We start from the raw sequence: 22178 nt of genomic DNA on the forward strand, positions 1-22178 counted from the left end.
CATTGCAATAAAAAATAAGCTAAGTTAAAAAATTTAATAAGTTAAGTATTTTGATTCTAAAAAGTAACAAGTGAAGACAAGAAATGTAGTTAGGAAAAAAGAAAGCATACAGCGGCAAATTATTGCTTGCCTCCTGTTCCTAGTTTAAATAAATAAATATGTAATGTAGGCAGTAGGTAGAGTCTAGTAGATGGGAACACCCACCCATTATAGTGCGAAAGAGATAGTAAGAAACAGTATTGTATAATGAAAGTGCGAGAGGAATAACAACGAGAACTAGTATGAAAGAGTAAATTAGTTAAACAAAGACTCTCTCGTTTAAGTCGGAGGTAAAAGAATAATAAAAAAAACCTTTTGGGGGAGCTTTGGAACTCTTAGAAAAACGTACCCAAGTCACGCGGTTCTTGCGTAGAGTAATGAAAGTAACGCTCGGTCCACATGAATTTATTATAGAAATATAACAGTAGGAAAAGGTGAAGGAAGGATCAGCTCTAACAAAAACAGATAGGTATAAAAACAAATAATTTAAAAAAATCCGTACAGATTAGAACGTTTATTTGTTTATTATTAAATGACTAGTGGACTTACCCCAAAAAGGTCTGTATACGTATTATATGAACAGTTAGGTTACAAGATTAAGCGCACGTCTGCTCGCCTCGAGAATTTTGTATGGAGTGATGACGGAACGAAGCAAAGTAGGGATGGCGAAGAAAAACAATTAGAGAAAGATTCAAAATTTCAAAAGTAAGTGGCCTGGAACCAGAGAAAAGGTGCGATAAAAGGTGGGATCACATGAAACTCATAAAAATAATTCCTACGCCCAATTTCATTCATTCATAGAATCTTTAAATATCTGCTGGAAAGTTGTCATTTTGCGAATGTGGCCTTATTACATACACCAAGGATGTGAAATATTAAATGCAGACTAGCATATTCATCATAAATGTGATAGAAGTGATGCTGATAACTTATGGATGTAAATAGTAGTACTTTATTACAGAAAACAGGAAATAAGCAATTGTTGAAAGAGTAAGCGAGGTATTCCAAGACAAGTCCAGCAATTGCCATTTCCGTCGAAGATTATCAGCTGCTCTCAAACAATGCAAAGAAATATTAAAGAAATTTTCAGAAAACAATTTTGTGTATAAATTAGTGAATCGATACGAAATAACATTTACAAATAATAAATTTAACAGACATCCAAAGGAATGTCTTTCGGCGCTCTGATCATGAGCGTGCGATTCTGGCGTGGCATTCCTAAGCCACCAGCTTAATGCGATAAGTATGGTGCGTCGCGCCTTCCATATTTAGGAACGCGACGTTGTTAGTAATATCTGTTGCGGTATATTTTGCAAAATTTCTTTCGTCTTTTTTTTTGAGTATAATGCCTACATTTCTGAACAATTTAAAAGAAAGATAAAGAAAAATATCTGCATTATATGTATACGTGTATAAATTTTTAATAATTATTTTTGTGTTGTTTTAGGTACACGCAGTTGTCGAAAATGAGTGTAATCCGGACGTTGTTCTCTCTAGCTGTCCATAATGGGAAACAGGGACTGCGGAATAGCGGAACTGTAAGTGCATATTTTAAGGTTTTTAATTCCTAGAAAACTTATTAGCTGATAATTGAACTGCCTCCGTGGCCGAACGGTTACCATGCCGGACTGCCATGCAGAGGTCCTGGGTTCGATTCCCAGGCCGGGAGATATATGTGTATGGCCTAAATTTATTTCTCTAGTTTGGATGTAATTTGTGGATGTCTATGGTGCGTCCATGGCACCCGCGTCACAGTGTTTCCCTAGTGCGGGGCTATGTTGAGTGTGTGCGTTATTATTATTATTATTATTATAATTATACTCCACTGCAGTAGAGTTCTCCAGAGTCTACGCTTTAATATAAACATAATCGCCACCCTTAAAAAGCTAGTTGCCCACCCGTTTCCCCTTGGCGATATAAAACACGAGAACTCTTTTTATTAGACATAGACATGACCCGAAGCTAGCTGTCGCAACATAAAACACGGGAAGATTTTTTTATTAGACATAATCGCCACCCATGGCTAACCGTGGCAATATAAAACACATCACATTTGACGTCATAATGGTCGTAATTTGTCACCTGTCCCTTTCAGTTCGTGCACACCCTTCACTATAACGTGTTATATATTAAGGTTCGTATTCTAGAACTCTACTCGATGCTCAAGTCAGGATTGCAATGGAAACACAAGCACTGGAAATACGACCCTAATGGTAGCGACTTGAGTATGATTTCGAGTGCTTTAAACCATACTCAAATCCTGACTTGAGCATTGAGTAGAGTTTTAGAATACGACCCTAAGAATGCCAACAGGCACTAGATTTAAACAATCCATTAATCTCATCGCCATTTCGCAATTAAATATAGAAGTAGGTAAAAGCGGTTATAGAAAACAAACAGCACCCTGCTAACAACCCGAGACGGGGCACGTGCAAGCGTCACGTGCCCATTTCGTTGGTGCAATGGAAAGTTCCACGACGCTAAACAGGTAGCTATTAAAAATTACATTTGTGTGCTTAGGCTTTTCTTCTTCATCTCATAATATTATACACGAAGAACGGAATTTATAGACGAAGCTATAAATGCACGTAAAATCACAGATGAAATGAAGAGGCCAGGGAAGAATGATCAAAGTCACTTAAAACACGTTTTGAGTTAATACCGCCATCCATTCGGTAAACTCAGAGCAAATTTTGCCTAAATTAGAAAAAGGCTAATAGGTAATATAAGGTTCAATGTCGTGAAAAATTAGCTTTTACTTTTAGTCTTAAAAATTGCTTACGACTAAATGGTAGAGAAGTTAAAAATTATTTATAAATGTTTTTTAGCTAAAGTGGATTACATAGCATTAAATACATTTATGTCAGCTTTGACTTTGTTTCGGGTAGTATTTGCGCGTGTCTTTTTCACCAACGTTTAAAAGTTCCCAAATTAAAAATTCTTTTTTTACCAAAATTCTCAAGTGATTTTGATCATTCTTTCCCTGGACTCTTCAAATCGAAATAACGAAAAACCTTTATGGTCTTTTTACAGTACCCGAATTAAAGTTAGTTTCAGAAAACTTGGAATATTGATTTATTGAATGATGTTTTACTAACATGATACTTTTCATATATTTTTTGTGACTTATTATGTCAATGCTTATTATTATCAATACAAAGATCAAAGAACACAAGAAAAAAACGCTTCGACTTGAGTGGACTCAAACCAATGTTTGTTGCCTTGACGACTTCGGTGGCCTAACGGTTTACATTGTGGTCACTGTATACGGAGGTCCCTTGTTCGATTCCCTGTAAGGCCAATTTGGGATTTGGGCTTTTCTAAATTGGTTTTGGTCTGGGTGTTCTGCGAAGAGCCCCAGATTTCCGTTGCCCTGGTACTCATAGTACATGGAATTCCCTAGTTTGAGACCGGCAATTGGAGTGGTTGTCTGGCACATATCATCATATTATACCAAGGCTCTTAACCAACTGAGTTGGTGAAATTACAGACACATGAGACTTGTGACTTTATGTCTCAGGGTGACATGGGCACACAGGCGCACTGACAGCGCCCCTCCAATCTTTGCGTTTAAAGGCTGGTTCATTTTACACCGTGCCGTGTTGTTTCCACCGTGGGCCGGCCGGGCTGATATTGTTTTCCAAACTAAATTTTTGTGTTTTTATCCAAATACTGAACATGGGGTACATGCGCACACATTCTAATAATTTTTCGTCCTCCATTTTGCCCTTGCGCTGTCCACTACACTATATTCCAACGTTGACTACCCTCCGGGTGCCCGGTGGATCATTCATGTTACGTCGTGTCGCGATCGAGCCGGGATGGAACCGGGAAAAAGTACGCGACGCATGAAGTGCTTTAGTGCACGGTGTAACAGGAATCCGCCTTTAAAGCTCTAAGTGGCACTACATCTGTTATGGAGATACAAAACTAAACAGCTACAGAACGAATCAGAAGATCTTATGAATTTCTCTATCAATATAGAGAAAAACCCAATGCTTTAAAAAAGTTTCAGTAAACTTTTCAAACAAATTTGAAAGTCCGAATGCTCATTGATAAAGCGTGGTGCGTGTACAACTAAAGGCTTTCCGCATCAGTAGTTGACATATCGCACTTCTATTATAATAGTATTGTAATTTAAAATATGTGAAATGCAAAATTTTACCATTGCTGAACGTAAAATTGGATTATCCACACTTGAATTAACCTGTCGTTAGAATATTTTAAGGAACAATTAAAAAATATTTACTTAGCTCAAAATGAGACAAACTTTATGTGAGCTAGTTCTAGCCAGAACAGTCCTTATTTAAATAATAGGGGTTAAAGTATGAAATTGCCGATTTGTACTGAAAATCTAAATTGTTTATTTTTTAAATTTTTAACAAATTTATTTAATCAAAATAGTCGCCATTATTATCTATACATTGCTGCCATCTAATGGGAAGGTTATTAATGCCTTTGCGATAGAACTCCGACGATCTAGACTGGACAAACTGTGTGAAAGCATTTTGTACTGCCTCCTGGGAAGAAAACTTCTTGTCACGTAGATAATTGTCCAAATCACGAAAAAAATGGTAGTCCGTTGGAGCAAGGTCTGGTGAATACGGAGGATGACGAATGGTTTCTAACTGCAGTTCCTGAAGGGTCAAAATGGTTTCTCGTGCTGTGTGAGGTCTCGCGTTGTCGTGGAGCAATAATGGTGAAGATCGATTCATGAGTCGGGGCTGTTTTACTGCTAGTTTTGTCAACATGGTTCGGAGTTCGGCACAATAGACATCTGCCGTTATTGCTTGACCAGATCGGAGAAAACTATAGTGAATAACACCATGCTGAGACCACCAAACAGTTACCATTACCTTTTTATTGGTAAGTTTTGCTTTAGGACACTGTTGTGGCATTTGACCTGGGGTCAGCCATTGCATTTTTGTTTTCCGGTTATCATAAAGAATCTACTTTTCATCACATGTTACAATTCGATCCAATATTCCTTCATTTCTGTACCGGTTCAACAAGGCAACACAAGTTTCAACACGCGTTTCTTTCTGCAGATCAGTCAAATCATGAGGCACCCATTTTTCGTATTTTTTTATTTTATTGATTTGACGCAAGTGAGTCAATATTGTGGGTAAGGTAACGTTAAACCATGCCGCTAATTCCTGGGTAGTTTGACTAGGATCGGCTTCCACTATCTCTCTTAATTCATCGTTATTCACCTGTGTGGGCGGTCTTCCTCGTGGCTCGTTCTTTAAGTCGAAATTTCCATCACGAAAGCGTTTAAACCAAAATCGCACGGTGCGTTCATTAGTAGACCCGTCTCCAAACGCAGCATTGATATTGCGGGCTGTTTCTGCCGCGTTAGTTCCGCGTCGGAACTCGTATTCAAAAATCACTCGAATTTTCGCAGTATCCATCTTTCTTGTCTAAATTGAATAACAAAAACAATTGAAAGTCGATATTCAAATGTTTCAAATTAAAAAAAAAAAAATCACAGAAACCATTTGAAAAAAGTTTCATTCGAAAACCTCAAACCATGAAGATTCTATGAAAATTCAAAGAACCTATTGCAATAAAACGGCAATTTCATACTTTAACCCCTAATATATGAAATGATTTTTTCACTTCTATTTTTAAGTATATTTGGCAAGTTTAGATGTCTACAGACATCTAAATTTGTCAAATACATATATAAACTACCTATATAACTGTATAAACGTTAACCTATACATAAGATTTAATAATCTTTCACGGGAAGGACTATTTCGTTTTTCGTCGATTCTGAAAAATACACTTTTTGAGTTAATACACTATTATATTAACAGTGCGATATGTGATCTTGATACGAATTTATGCGTTTTTCGTCACAAAGTTACTTACAGAGCATGTTTCAGTGCGTAGTGTATATTTTCATGCAATGAAAAGGCACATTTTTGCATTGGGATCTTTCCTAACTATGATGTGGAGTAGATAATGGAGTGAGTATACGTCTTTGTTTTGATACTTACCGATGCATTGGAAAATTTCAAATGTATGGACTTCAATCCGTTTTACAGTACACAGTAAGTTTTGTTAGGCACTTTTATTAATAAAGTTAAGTTACGAAAGATCGGAAAGCCTTGTGCCGCCACTGGGTGACAGAAGACGAGGAAATGTCTGACACAAAAGCAGGATTTCAAAACTACATTAATAATTAATTATTTGACCGGTGATTGACACGGTGACTTTAAACAAGACAATTGCCAGTCGTTGTATTGAAACTTTAATATACGTAAATTCAATTACAGTATTTAGATTCTCCAAAGCAAAATTTCACCAATAATCTCTTTTGGGTACAATATACTAAGAATTATCAATCGCTATTGTATAAAAAAAGATAACATATTAGCAGACATCACATCAATGAATTACTCGGTATCGAGCAAAACACGTGGGATGGGAGTGATCAATAGCGAAAACGTCAAAATTATGCGCTACAAGTTTAATGGCAAATACCTTTAGAATTGGCTTAAAGGTCAAAATGTACAAAATGTGTTATAAATACAATTCAAATTCAAATTCAATTCAATTCAATTCAAATTGTTTATTTGCTTCAAACATGGTATAAAAGTTGTAGCAAAAAAAAAAGGAAAACCAATACAAACATGTTTCGCATATCCGATAGCATGCAAATGTCTAATAATATTATCTTGATTGACTATTACAATTTTAAATAAAATAAGTCACAATTTTCACAGATTAAGTATGTCAAGAATTAAAATAATAATAAAAATAAAAATTCAAGAATTACAAAAAAAAAATGTCAAAAGTTACAAAAACAAAATACATATACTTATATGTATGTCAAGAATTACAAAAAATATTTTAAGTTTTTTTTAAATAATACATAATTATTGTTCCAAGAATTCATTCACACTGTAAAATTTTTTTACAACTAACCATTTGTACAATTCTGTAGTCATTTGTGTATATGTCAGTTTTTTTATTTCATTACAAGCCTTACTATTGCTTAGGGATTGTATAATTTTAATAATGTCCTGTGTTAAAAAAGGTTTGATGTAAAATGAATTTAATGTCGTTTGTATAGTTGTCAGAGTGTTATACTTTCCTTTGTCAATTATTAAATTATTATCATTCGTCATATTAGTAAAATAACTGTTAAATTCTGTGACCATTTCAGAAGGTTCTGACAGTGTTCTGTCTCCCACCTTTAAATCTTTTATGTCAAGAGTGGGGGTTTTTTTATTATGGCGATCCTTTATAACTGTCCAAGATGCCTTACATACATTTTTATGTGTTCTAATAAACTTAGCGTTATGATTCTTTTGAGCGTCATAAATACATTTTCTTAGAATTTTAGAATAATTTATAAATTTATCCTTGTCCATTTTATTTTTACTTTTATAATATTTAAAACGCAATTTTCGTTTTACTTTGCAACACCTCCTCAGCGCTCCAGATATCCATTTGAGGCCGTTGGCCTTATTGTTGACTCTGTACCGGTATTTAGGAAAACATAGATTATGTAGTAGGGAAAAAAGCTCATGAAATATGCTAAGTGCTACGTCAGTATTTGTTTCGTTCATGACGTCACTGAATGTCAAAGCACCGAGATGTGTTTGAAGTTTATTACAATTTTCAATTGTTACGTCTCGCTTCGTGACGTACCAAAAGGTTTTGTCTTTTTGTTTACTTTTTGTGTAAAACGTTAGCAATAGGGCAGTATTATGACCTGATATTTGTAGCCGGTAAGTTACTTCCAGTTGCTTCTTTAATGTTACTGATAATTAGGTCTATACAAGTGAGTTCTCTAGTCTGTAAATGTATATGTTGTCTTAAATTATAATTCTGAATCAAATCGTTAAGGTAGCGGCTATCAGGAGTATTATCTAGTATATTTATATTAAAATCGCCGGTAATTATAATTTTTTTTGTTTTATATGTGTTTGTTATATCGTGCAAAACTGAGTCCAATATGTTTAAGAATCGTGTCCCAAATCTTTTATGTGAATTGTATATACATAAAATTATTAGATTATGGGCAGGTAAGTCTATACCTGAGCATTCAAAAATATTCTGCACTAAATACCTATTGAAAAAATTTAGTTCTCTCGATACGATACCATTTTTCAGTAATATACATGTACCTCCTCTCTTTTTGTCCCTACAATAACTAGAAACCAGTTCATAGTTAAAAATTTTAATATTTTGTTCATCTCCTTTTTTACAAATTTTTCACTCAAGCAGATAGCGTCGGGTTGAGAGTTCGAATTTATTAATTCAGAAAGAGTAATTTCTAGTAGGTCTCTTTTAGCTAGTATACTGGCAATGTTTTGGTGTAAAAGAATGAATTTGCTACTGTGAGGTTCGAAAAAACTGGGTTTCATTCATCAGAGAGTTGTGATTACTGTCTTTTTTTTCCGTAGCTAAATTTTGTTTATGTACAGTTTTGTTCAGTTTTTTGTACTCCGTCGAACCGTATACTTACAATTTTGATATCTCTAAAAAATTGCACTGTACACCATAATAACGCACACACTCAACATAGCCCCGCACTAAGGAAACCCTGTGTCGCGGGTGCCATGGACACACACATACACATACAACCACAAATTACACCCAAACTTACGAGAAAAATAAATGTAGGCCATACAAATATTTCTCCCGGCTTGGGAATCGAATCTAAGACCTCTGCGTGGCCGTCTGGCATGGTAACCGTTCGGCCGTGGAGGCAGTTATAACAGACAATAGACATACAATAGACAATATTTTTTCTTGTTTAATATAAAAATTCTAAGTCACAAGGGCGTAAATATCATAACTTATTTGATATTATTCGGAGGCCATTAGGAATGGGAGGATTTAATTGGCTATGTATACAAAGATTTTATCCATCAACAGATTATATCCAATCATACCTTTCAAAACAGCTTGTCATAAACTAAAACCTATATTCGCTTTGTCTTCATAGTACCTAGCAGTTTTTGTCTTTTCAAGGTTCCATATTTTTTTCCTGCACGGTCTCGTCGGTTATATAACTTATATATTATTATGTGATGTTCCCTGACAATAATCATAGTCTTATTTTTGGTATATTTGCAAAGGTCTTAATTATACATAGATCAAAAACAATAAATGCATGTTATATTAAGCTTAAACGGTATATTTGTAAGTAGTCAATATTTTTTTTCCTCCTATGTATAAACGCAAAAAATAAAACAAAATATTTTCGACCGTTTTTAAAGTGACCTTCTCTGGACAACTCATTCTTGTGCTGGTATTGTAGGTATGCCAGATTATTTTCATTGTTTCACTTGTAATCAGTTTAAGTCTTAATCAATTGCATTAAAAGTAATTTCATAAAACTATAGAACACGATAAAACCACATAAGAATTTTTGTAGTAATGTGTTATTATAGTAGAGCTCCTTGTGAAAGAGTTCGTCCTCGGAAGTATTGTCACCTTACCTATTTCTGCCGCCAAGCAGAATAATGAGCATTCCTGCGTTCCGGTAAGGAAGGGTAAGGGTGCTGGTGAAATTACATGCACATGGGACTTGTCAACTTATATATCAAGGTGCCGGGGGCAGTGGCAGAGCCCCTAAGATCTTTGCGATTTAAAGCTCGGAGTGGCACTGCAATTGTCATGGATAGGCGTGTCGCTTACAACCAGGCGCACGACTTGTTCGTCCCATCGCTTGGTATTATAAAAAAAAATATATATATTAAAGCCGAGTTACCCAGCAAGCGTACGTGATGCACATGAGTCGAGTGAATTAGCCGATGCGTTTCAGCGCCAAGTCTGAGTACAGTCACCCTTGGAGATGGCGAATGAAGGAATGATGTTGAGTACATGCAATCAGTAGGGGACATTGCATTTACAATTTCTGACAATGAAGTTGTGTCACTCCTAACTCAGTTTCGCGGCAGCCCGAACGTCATGTTTAGTACGATGTTGCGGCGCTGCATGCAACTACATATAGCTTGCCCATAGTTTTTTTGTTTCTCCTCATTGACTTACAAATAAATGGACGACGGGTCTAATACAAAAACCACGAAAAAAATGTCACAAGTCAACCTATTTAAACGTAGTGACATGTAAAGGAATATGAAAAAGCTAAATCGTTGAATTTAAATTGTAATGTCATCGCACTACTGTCTAATTTTGCTTGCTTCGCTGTCAGTCGAACAAACGAAGACTAAAGCGTGAATGACGCTCTGTATACGATTTTAACGCCCTATAAGTTCGGACACTTTTTAGCGCGGACCCGACGTCCATATAATTGTAAGTCAATGTTTCTCCTGCTTAAATTTAAAATATACATAGACACTATGTATCCCAGAGTCCGAAATAAATGAATATTATTAAATTATTATTTTTTTAAAGCTTTTTTTGACTTAATGTGATTTCAAGTCGATCAGTGTGGCGACTCCTTTATATAGTAAATGCAAATGATAATATTGATACCGACAACACATAGCCGTTTCTTGAATATTACTGACTATTAAAATGCACATAGCAAAAATGTTATCGCAAACAATTTCGTGGCTTATGAACTGGTTTATATGTATTTAGTGACATAAGAAAGTACTTAAAGAACTAATTAACTAAATTTTAACTTAATTTATGTAGGTTGATTGTTAAATGGTGAGTTGAATGTTGATTATAAAATATATGGATTAAGTAATTAATTTTTGGATACGTTGATTAGATTAGAATCAAACCTATTATATATATTTATTTTATGAAGGGTCTGCTACACCCTCCCGCTCTCCGCGGATTCCCCAGCAGTCGTGCCTCGAAATTTAAAGCATATTGGTGAGCTAACTTTTTGTTTGCAAAATGTTATAGTACTTAACTGTCTCCGTGGCTGAACGGTTACCATACCACGCAGAGGTCCCAGGTTCGATTCCCGGGCCGGGAGAAATATTTGTATGGCCTACAGATGAGATTAACTGCTATATTCGCAAAGCACGCTAAATGCTAAATTTTTATAGCGCGCTATTTAAAGTGCTAAAATTATAATTTTTAGCAGCTCAATGCGATAATGCAACGAATGGAAAGAAACGTGAAATAGTTGACGTGCGCTAACTTGTTAAGTATAGCATCTATGGTCTATCTATAGAATAGTTTACAGTTTTTTATGATTAGTTAATATGGTTGTTACAGGTTAAGACGATAAATCAATGAGCTTTTCTTCATACTTTAACAATTTACTATTTACAATTTGCACAAAACTTTACACTGGTTATTTACAGTAAATTACACTCATAATAATTAATAATAACGCACACACTCGTACTTTTATACACAAATATTACAACGACTTATTAATTAAACAAACGCTAAACTAACTAAATAAATCCACGTACTTAATTATATCTTAATTTAAATCGCATCACCAGACGAAATTTTGCTAACGTTCCACCATTAGCTCAAAATCGTATTAAAACGTAACCAGAATTGTAATTTATAACATAAATACAATTATAATACTTGCTAAGTGCTAAATATAGCATTAGCGCTTAGCGTACTCTAACGTGAAATTTAACATCAATAAACCAATCAGCTATTTCGCGTTTCGCACCAAACGTTAAATGCTACAAATAATACTGTGAATGTGAAACTATTTTACGCTATAATTGTTTCAACTAATGACAAGAGCCGCAAATTTCACATAGAATATAGTGACATCTATGAAATATTAAGGGAGATACCTAACTCAGAACGAAGAAGTATTTTGTTTGTTAGCTGCGTAAGTAAAACACGGATAGATTGATTGATGGTATGGCATTGAAATATTGTAAAATTATGTCGCTAGATGGCATTTGGTTTAATTTTCTTAACGTAACCCAATCCAAAGTGAAAAAAAGTTCGTTATAATTTTAGCACCTTTGTCTTTCAAATTGTTATTGCTATAATTATTTTTTAATTTAACGTTATAATTTGAGCTATATATTATATTAACCATCTCTAGTGTGGCCTAGATTTATTTCTCTCGTGAGTTTGGGTGTAATTTGTGGTTGTCTATGTGTGGCCATAGCACCTGCGATACAGGGTTTCCTTAGTGCGTGGTTATGTTGAGTGTGTGCGTTGTTATTATTATTATTATAGCTTTACTAACAGACGTGTAAACATTAGACTACCTAAAAATTAAGTTACAACAGTTTATATTGTGGGCGCTGCATGGGGAGACCCTTGGTTCGATTCCCGTTAGGACCAAGTTGGGAAACTAGCTTTTCTACATTGGTTCTGATCTGGGGGGTGTTCTGGAAAGTGCCTCAGAGTGAATTCCGTTGCTCTGGTACTCATAGTACAGGGACTCTCCAAGTTTGAGGTCAGACAATTGGTGTGGTTGTTGGGCACATTATTATTATTACTTAATACGTGTAAAGCCGCCATTACTGTTCCGAGAGAATGGTGATGATATTGATAATTAATGTCCGGGTCAGTGATTATTATTAAGAACTGGTAAGATTCCTTACGGGTGACGTAACCAGCTCAAGCTAACTGTGTGAAAATCCTGGTGCAATTTTGACGAACTCGTTTGTCCAATAAATAAATGTAACACCCCTTATGTTGCTGATATCCCAAGGAACACAATACGTTACACTTTCGCGTTTTTTTATAATATCAAGTGACGGCAAGATGGCAAGCTACACGCCTGTCCATAACAGTTGCAGAGTCTTTCAAAGCTTCAAATCGCAAATATCTGAGGGGCACTGCCACTGCGCCTGTCACCCTGAGACATATGTTGACCAGTCCCATGTGCCTGTAATTTCACCAGACCCTTACCTTTCAAAACCGGAACACGCTAATGCTAACATGCTAATGCTTGGCGGCAGAACTAAGTAAGGTGGCAGTACTTCCCTGGACGAACTCTTTCACAAGGAACTCTACTGCTTAAAAAATCGATTGTAATGGTGTAATTGTTTACTTGCACACTTGTTCCCTAAACGCTATAACTTGATCCTTATCAAGGTGAGAGTGAATAAGCTATAATGTAGGTGTGCATGTTCTATTGTCGACTTCATAGTCACATTCCTTCAGTCAGGTGAAATGCACATTTTTTATTATTACCCGACTGCGAGAGGGTTATATATTTTGACATATGAGGTGTCGTTAGATTCGTCTTGGTTGTGCGAGTTTTATATATAATATTTTCTTTTATCTTTCCAGCTAAGTATTTTAGCAGTCGGGTTTTGTTTTTTTTATATATATTTTTTAGACTTGCTTAAACATTGTATTATATGTCATGTTGTCAATTTGTCGATGCTCATAAATTTTTTTAATTCAATGCTCAAGTGGCGAAAGGTGGATATTTTAAAAAGAGAAGCCAATCCTTTTTATGTAAAATAGACAAACGCTAACATAACACATTTGCACTTAGTTAGTTGTGCACTTAAACTGAGATTACAATGGTATGATTGTGTATGGTATGAAATTATGAAGTAATTTCTCTCGCCATTTTTTCTTAGTCGAAATCTTAAAGATCGCTTTACTTTCCACTCTTCTACACGCTGCCGTCCCTTTCGCTAAACAACCCTCTCATACCTGTAACATTTATTCCAACTCTTTTACCGTTTCTGCGATCAGATTGTGGAATTCTCTCCCTGAATCGATTCAACTATCCCTTTCTCTTGATTCCTTCAAACAGCGCGTCAAGGATTACTTCCTCACGCACTAAGTTTCGTCTTTCCTTTACTATCCTTTCATTTATTTCCTATAATTATACTTCATATTACTTATAAGTATTTAATATTATTATTTATATGTTACGTGTATCTATCTACATATTTTTATGATTGTTTATTATTAACTAAAAAATAACGGGTAACTCACGAAACTAAGTCGAATTTTTGCAGGACATGTTTTGAACCAATTCGTGGTTCTTAATGATGAGATTCCGCGGCGGTGACTCGACGGAAACTGCGCGCCAAAGCCCTGGCAGCCCGATCACTCAGTACGGCAGCGGCGCAGGCCGCGTCGGCGAGAAACTACCCTCGTTTGCTTCATTTTTACTAAAGTCATGCAGAGTAAAGAGTAAAGATATGCAGGATTGCCCACTACACTAACAACGACACTTTGTAAAGTTTCGTGTACACTCACCAATGACGTAGTACCTAACACTATTTTCCAGCGGGGTTGAACCTACTATCCACTATCACGATTGAAATTCGAATGACGACCAATCTCGATAGCTTCACGTACTTCTTCCGAGGAATGAAATGCATTTGTCTCGCCAGTAAGGACACTTTATCAAAACAAATATAGTGCGTCGAATCCGAATCCAATGAGTGTTCCGTCACTGCAGAGCCCCGATTGTCCCGGTTCTTCATACTACGTATGTGTTCCGTCAGTCGTTTCCTATGTAACTCTTGCCACAGGAGCAGTGAATCTTATACAGGCTGTATATTTGAAGTGTGCGAGTGCGTTATATTCCTGATTCTGAACCCAAAAACATAATAAACTAATGAACTTGTTATTTTAACGCATGTTGGAACTATGTTATTGTCGCGGCACTTTTTGAGAAAAGTTAATGCAGTTAGGGCGCGCGCACGTTTGTTCTTGAGGTCTTCGAACCGCCGGATTTTATTTGCAACGTCCAATCCGTACTGGTGTACATATCGAGTTCTTAGGTTTTCGCGATTGTTACACATAGGAAATGAAACTATTTTTCCGGATTTAAATCGCGTATATTTGTTGACTGATGTCAACCGTCACCATGGGACCTGTAAAGGGCCCGAAACGTCGGTTTGTTTGAAAAAACAAATATACGCGATTTAAATCCGGAGAAATAGTTTCATTTCCTATGTGTAACAATCGCGAAAACCTAAGAACTCGATAATGAACGTAAACTTTACAAAAAAATGTTTTTTTTTTTATCGACTTTTGAACTTTTTTTACTACTTGTGAACAACATTACTTATCGAAATCTACACACCACTATTATTGCTCATACGACAGACGTAGCGGCGAGAGGCGCGGCGGCGAAAAAAAAGCACAGGTCGGTACTGTTTGCAGAGACAGTGCTTATTCTAACGTCGAATTGACTGAGATGGTGCGACTTTACGTAATAAGTGGTGATAGTGTGAGGCGAGCTATTGAAATGTTTCCAAATTGGAGTTTACGCGGAGGAGGTGAACAGTATCGATGTTGCATGAGAGGATTATCTTCGCATTTTATACTGTGAAACAAAATGTGTTTGTGTTGATCAATTTAAAACAAAATTTACTACGACGTGCTAGACTATGCATCGTGGAAAACGGTGGACATTTTGAACACTTGCTCTGTACCACGTAAGTGTATAAAAACCGTAAATAACTAAAAAATATATCATCACTTTTTTAACTACGCCAAAAACCTCAATTCTTATTAAATGATAACATAATTATCTTTTTTAGTACGCAAAACATTTCGATGATAGTTCATAAGTAAAAAATAATTAACATAAGCTAAAACGTAATCGTTTCGATAACAGCTTTTTCATCATAACATAAATGAGTAGGTGAGAGAGATGTGAAATCATTGTTATTGTTGCTGTCTCACTCGGAGCTCGTTTGGTAGTATTCCCAATGTATTCGAAATCAAGCGTAAAGGAAATCGGTTTATTCCTATGTACACTCCAAAACAAATTTGTTGATTTATTCTTTGTTCTATCATATATCCTAATTTTATTTTAGTTTATGTTAAGTTGTAACATGATTTACTATGACATGCATGAATATGTCTCACTTTCAAATATACAGCCTGTGTAGACCGGGAACATTCACTGGCTCCTTATCCTTTTTTTTGGTTCGAAACATGTCGAGCAAAAATTCAACTTAAATACGTGAGTTATCCGTTATTTTTTAGTTAATTTGTCTGAGTCTCACGATGGTTTTCTATTTAAAATTGCTTATTATGTAGTGTACCTATGATGATATTCTGTTATTATTTATTGTAAATCAAAAGACAATGTCAAAGTACGAAGCTTCATTCGCATCATACTTTTTTAATTTGATCGACTTTTATTTATTTGACAGTAATCGTTTCGGACGGAGAACGGGTTAGAACCATCCGAAAATTCCCACTTGAACAAATTGTCCTTACTCCGGCCAAACTAACTCCGAAACCTGTTTAAAGACTTCAAGATCGGCCCTGGCACTTCGTGTCGAAATCAAAGTTTGTTTCATAAATCTCAGCCTTAGAGCATTATAAGGTTGAACAGGGTGATCGAATTGAATGGATGTCATTATACTATTTTGATTTGAAAGAATTGTTTTGAAACACACGGGTAACGTTACATATTTTTTCTGTTCACAAGTTTTCTATCTTAAATCTAGAGCATGTAGTTTCGTTCACATAAAAAAGGTAGATGTGCGATTAATGGAGAATGTTTCGTTTGAAAAAATGTCAGATATGGTAGTAGTGAGGAGAGGAATATTATACCGCTAATTAACCTAAATTTGCAGCAGTAGAGCTCCTTGTGAAAGTGTTCATCTAGGGAAGTACTGCCACCTTACTTATAGCTGCCGCCAAGCCGTAATGTTAGCATTACTGCGTACCGATTTAGAAGGGTAAGGGTGCTGGTGAAATTACAGGCACATGAGACTTGTCAACTTATGTCTCAGGGTGACGGGCGCAGTGGCAATGCCTCTCAGATCTTTGCGATTTAAAGCACCGAGTGTCACTGCAACTGTTATGGACTGGCGTGTAGCTTACCATCAGGCGCACGACTTGTTCGTCCCGTCACTTGATATTATAAAAAAACCCCTTAAATTATTAAGCAAAAAGCTTGATACTAAAATTTTAAAAAGGACACATAAGAAAGAAAGAAGAAGAAATAATGTCTTAAGCCTAACCAATTGCAATCGAGTTTTATGGTGTTTTCGCAACTATTCTTTATTTACATAATTAATTTACATTTTGTAATCGTTCAATATTCAACGGCGAAAACTATACACTAATGTTTGCTCTTTCTTTGATAATGTTATGGATTGAATTAAAAATAAATCTTATTCGATTAAGCAATGAAAAAAAAAACGAAAGGTAACAATAATCATGAATGATGCTGATTTTTTATTTGACATTTATCAATATATCAAAATGTAATTTTGATTTAATTGTTAATACAAAGATCGAACACTTAGAAAAAATCCTTCGATTCGCCTGTATTCGAACGTTATCTTCCAGTAAACTAGAGTACCTGACTGAGTGAAGAAATAGATTTCTCACAGATGGCGCTACGGCAAAAAAGAGTCGTTAAAAACCAGAAACAAAGATCTGCAACAAGCACATAGTAAAATTCGTCAAGTCCGCTCGTTCGTTTCGTAGCTTCGTTGGCATAGCGTCTGGCACTTTGCTGGAAGACACTGGTTCGAATCCAGCTGGATCGAAGGAATTCTCTTCTTCTCTCTTTGATCTCTTCTGATCTTTGTGTTAATAATTATAATAACCATTTCACAAAAATAATTGAATATCATGGTGCTTAAACATCGTCCAATGAAAAAAAAACATCAAAATTTATGAATACAATTATGTGGACTAATAGCAGGAATAAAGGCTCTACTTAGCATAGATTTTCTTACGTGCACTGCGGTTTCAGAATAGAAGTCGATATACATATACCTACTTTACGCAACCGTAGCAGTAGAGCGCCTTGTGATAGATTTCGGTCAGGGAAGTACTGCCACATATCCTATTTCTGCCCGCAAGCAGCAAAAACAGTAGTTAACTGTGTTCCAACGGTTACTATGCTGGACTGCCACGCAGAGGTCATGGGTTCAACTCCCGGGCCGTGAGAAATATTTGTATGGCCTAAGTTTATTTCTCTCTGAGTTTGGGTGTAATTTGTGGTTGTCTACGTGTGTGTCCATGGCACCCGCGATACAAGGTTTCCTTAGTGCGGGGCTATGAGTGTGCACGTTATTATATTTTTATTATTATAATGTGAGCATTGCTGCGTTCCGCGTGCTGGTGGCTTGCTTGACTTTGATTACATGAGACTTGTCAACTTATGTCTTAGGACGACGGGCGTAGTGGCAGTGTCTTCAGACCTTTGTGATTTAAAGCTTTGAGTGGTATTGCAACTGTTATGAACAGGCGTAAGCGATACGCCAACACCAGGCGCACGATTTGTTCTTAGTTCGATTTGTTTGTTGGTATTGTAAAAAAAATATCGTCAATGTTGTTGCAGAAATCGTTCCGACCGCTTCTCTCATGCGCGCCGGTTGCTATGGTCGGCTTTGAACGCAACGCCCATAGCCAGGACATCACCAAGAACATCCAGTACATAAGCAATGAGAAAACCAAGCTTACCGCCGATCCTAACACTTTGAAGTGAGTATTTTGTTATAGCACGACATTCCATTTCATCTTAAAAGCACGGGAGTCTCATATCATGAAATGTGAAATACAGTGAATTAATGATGATTAGCACTGACCATGATAATATGATTATTATCACGGTCGGCTCAGATATTTTGCAGGCATCATAACGTCATTGAATAATTTATGACGACAACTTCATTTCATATTTTCTTATACAGTCTGGTCAATGTATTATCCGGGGACAATTGGACATTGGGTATATGATTAACCAGCATTGTTTTATTTAACGACGACACAAGGACAGGGAATACAGTGCTATTTGTTTTAAATTTGAACTTGTGAAAAATTTCTACCAAAAACATTGGCACATAGGGCACATATAATATTTCGTTGAGAGAACGAATGCTTTGTTGGGAAAAGAATACGTGTAATTCCAGATCTTGTCGAACTAACAGTTAGATTGAAAAGGCACAAGAAAAACAACGAGAAAAATATGAAGATTTCTATTTTTGTTACCAGTTAAAGCTAACATGCTGTTAGGGATAGCTTAAAAATGCCGCAAACAGCAGCGCATTAAAACGAGCAATGTATCACCAACTTTTATCATCTATAAACAAAAAATGAAAAAGAAAATGCACCAAGCGGCGCTAGGTGGCGTCGACCTCCGCCGAGCGCAATGCAATGTAACTTATCATCTCAATAATAAGGTATACTTATTTGAAAGGCAGGAGCTGCTGAGTGTAAAGTGCGTCCATGCAGCTCGACGCCTTCCGGCGCCGCTTGCTGCATGTTCTTTTTAATGTTTTGTTTAAACAAATTTAAATTTATCTTGTAGAAGACAAAGTTTGTGTTGCATTGTTAGCTGCGGCTACTGAAGCTACTCTTCTTGATGTACTAGGTGGAATAATGTTATTCCCAATATCCTCTTCATAATACAGTATAAGTTTAAACGATTCCAATTATCAATTCCATCCGTTTCACGGACATTGGTCTATACTATAATAAAGACGTTTATTCACTACGCCGCATCCGATTATTTTACCTTCCGGCGACTTGGACGTCTATACACATCGGATGTCCGAAGAGCGGCTAAACTAGTATACTAAACTATAGATTTCTACGTCAGACCCGCAATAGACGGACGTCGGAACAAGAAGATATATAGTAGAGAATAGCACTGAATAGAATAGAAGTAAAGAAGGAAGTAAAATTATACCTCTGAAGAAAAAAAAAATCGTGATGAAAGTGAAGAAAAATATCGTGATGAAACTTATGTCGAATAATGTTCACAACACCTGAAAAACGTGTGAAGGCTTCTCCTAAGAGGAGGGACGTATAATGATGATGACGATAACGAAAGCACACTATAGAGTAGGTAATAATTATTGCAACGATCTATAGAGTGATATACCTAATTGAAACTTTCATATATAGATACCATCGCATGTCCGTTACGTGATGTATCCGAGCGGTAAATTGCAGTCCATTATTGTACTGCCGTACGCAATACTGGTTCAAGGCCCTGGTTTTAATGCTATCTGTATCTATAGCAGTTTATATTAGTCGACACGTAGTTTAAAAGAACTATGTATTTGGGCCTTGTGATTGTCACTGCTGATTGGAAGCTAATGTTCAGTTACATGTCTTCAGTGGCTATTTAACAACAAATCCAAACCTTATCAATTATTTTGAATTGTGGTATCTGTGGCAGTAGCGGTGATGAGCAAAGAAGATTTCGCCCTACTTGTACAAAGTAGTATAAATACAGTGTCTTTTGCATCCTACGTCTCTTTATTTTTACGCATATTATGAAATTAATTGGCTAGATTGACCTCGCTTCCACTGAAACTTGAATCGTTTATTACCTATTCATTTTTCTGTTCACCTACCAGAAATAAGGTCATTACTCCTCTTTGGAGAGGGAGTAAGGATTAAAAAATAATACTAACGCAATATCACTTATTATGTTTGTTATTCTTGTTTATTCCTTGGTCATTTGAATTTTGAACATTAATTTTTGAATCGTATCGGCGAAATAATCTGATTATGGCTGCTATCAGACGGACTGCAGGCGCGAAGTCGATACTTTCAACTAGTTTCAACTGCATGCAGTCGAAATTGTCTACGCAGTTGTCGCCACGCACCTTGCATGGATGCATGCTATACTGAAATGGAAGAAGAATATTACTTTCTTTATTATTTTTACGGCACCATTGCGGCGGCGTAATCGAATTATTCTTTTGTTGCTACATACAGAAGGTGATGTTTCTTTACTGCAATCGACGTCAAGACAACTTGAAATCGAATTTTACAATTATTTTAGAATGTCGATTCCTGAACTTTCCTGGACTTTTGATACACCAAATGATATTTTAAACGAATCAGTGTCTCATATAGGCCCTATCATGCGAAAGAGTGTTGATTATCGCTTTAATGATTGCGGCGTTATCAAAAACACATACTTAATTGCACTACATGGATTCATCATTCATATGTTGAGTGTGTGCGTTATTATTATTGTCCCTTATTGTTATAAAATGTGCGCGTTTAAACGAAGAGCACTAACAATTTCATTTTTTACAACGTGTCTAAGGTCAACTCCCGCCGTCTATGTTTCATAAACCAAAATAAAACTCGTATTTTATAAATTAATTCACTCATCTAAGACCTGTCGCCACAGCTTTCGCTATTAGCCGTCAATACAATGTTGGAAGCTTTTTTTAACATAAAGTGTATCATTTCTCTGTATCATCATTTTAACATATTAGTGTAATATTGTTCCTAAATTAATTTTGTAAGACTCAAATTAAGTGAAAATCGCTTTTATAATCACGCTTATTTAAAAAAGTTAACGTTTAAAATTAATAAACAGTTTTTTCCATCTCTAAACACGAGGCACTGAATGCAGAAGTTATTTAAACTAAAAATGAATCTGGTCATTCTCCTAGTATTATGTACCTAGTTTTTCTCTTATTCGACAATATGCACTGAATAATGTTGAATTCGACAAGTGGAGTTATTGGAATGAATTACACTTCTTGATTGAATCAGTCAATCACAACATGATTAAACTCGTTGCTGAAAATCGTTGCTGCAAATACAATCGCTTGGTAAGCTCAAATGATTTGAGTGTAGAATCTACTTAGTTCTTGGTCTTATTCCTTATTGATCGCCATCCTATTTTTATTGTTGAAGCGCAGCGAGCGAAGCTTTCTTGGCATCCTCTGTGGCCGAACGGTTACCATGCTGGACTACCACGCAGAGGTCCTGGGTCCGATGTGTGGGAAAAATGTGTGACATAATTTATAGATAAACACACTGCACAATGTGCACCAATTTGCGAGAATTTTACGTATGGATTGACTACTATACTGCCGTCAACTAACTGAAATGCGGCTGAGTGACAAATGGTCAAATGTCCGTTTCAAATAGCACAAGATATAGCACAAAATTCTCTTTTAAAAACAGTTAAAATTAGTTAAGTGTTCGACTTATCAGAACTTACCCTAATGATGTATAGCTGAAATATCATTATACAATTTCAATATTCTAAAACTGCGTTATAGTTTTTTATGATATTTCAAAAAAATATTTTATTACTGAGCAGCGTTTTAGTTGGCGTACGGCAGTATACTCAATCCGCAATTTCAATAATTTTTAGTTGAAAAGCGTTTGAAGAAAAAACACGTACAAGATAACACGTATTCTGTAGTGACTACGATGACGTTTCTATGCTTACCCACGCATGTCGTCTGTGGTGTCTTAGTGTTTGCATAACAGATTAAAAATATAAGTATCATTTTTTTTATTTTATTAATTAATTTAAAAATACA

The 22178-nt window shown here is 35.9% G+C and overlaps 1 protein-coding gene across 1 annotated transcript in view; it reads left to right on the forward strand.

The window, feature by feature from the left end:
* The window catches only part of LOC113228885, a 46912-nt gene that overhangs the window by 4428 nt on the left and 20306 nt on the right, over positions 1–22178 (forward strand). Inside the window, exons 2-3 of the mRNA XM_026462311.1 lie at positions 1487–1577; positions 18212–18354. Of these exons, the coding sequence (XP_026318096.1) occupies positions 1506–1577; positions 18212–18354 (215 nt within the window). The 5' untranslated portion in view covers positions 1487–1505. The remainder of the gene's footprint in view (positions 1–1486; positions 1578–18211; positions 18355–22178) is intronic.

Source organism: Hyposmocoma kahamanoa, unplaced genomic scaffold (genome assembly GCF_003589595.1).
Source record: "Hyposmocoma kahamanoa isolate Upper Pololo Valley unplaced genomic scaffold, ASM358959v1 262, whole genome shotgun sequence".
In the NCBI taxonomy this organism is placed as follows: Eukaryota; Metazoa; Arthropoda; class Insecta; order Lepidoptera; family Cosmopterigidae; genus Hyposmocoma; species Hyposmocoma kahamanoa.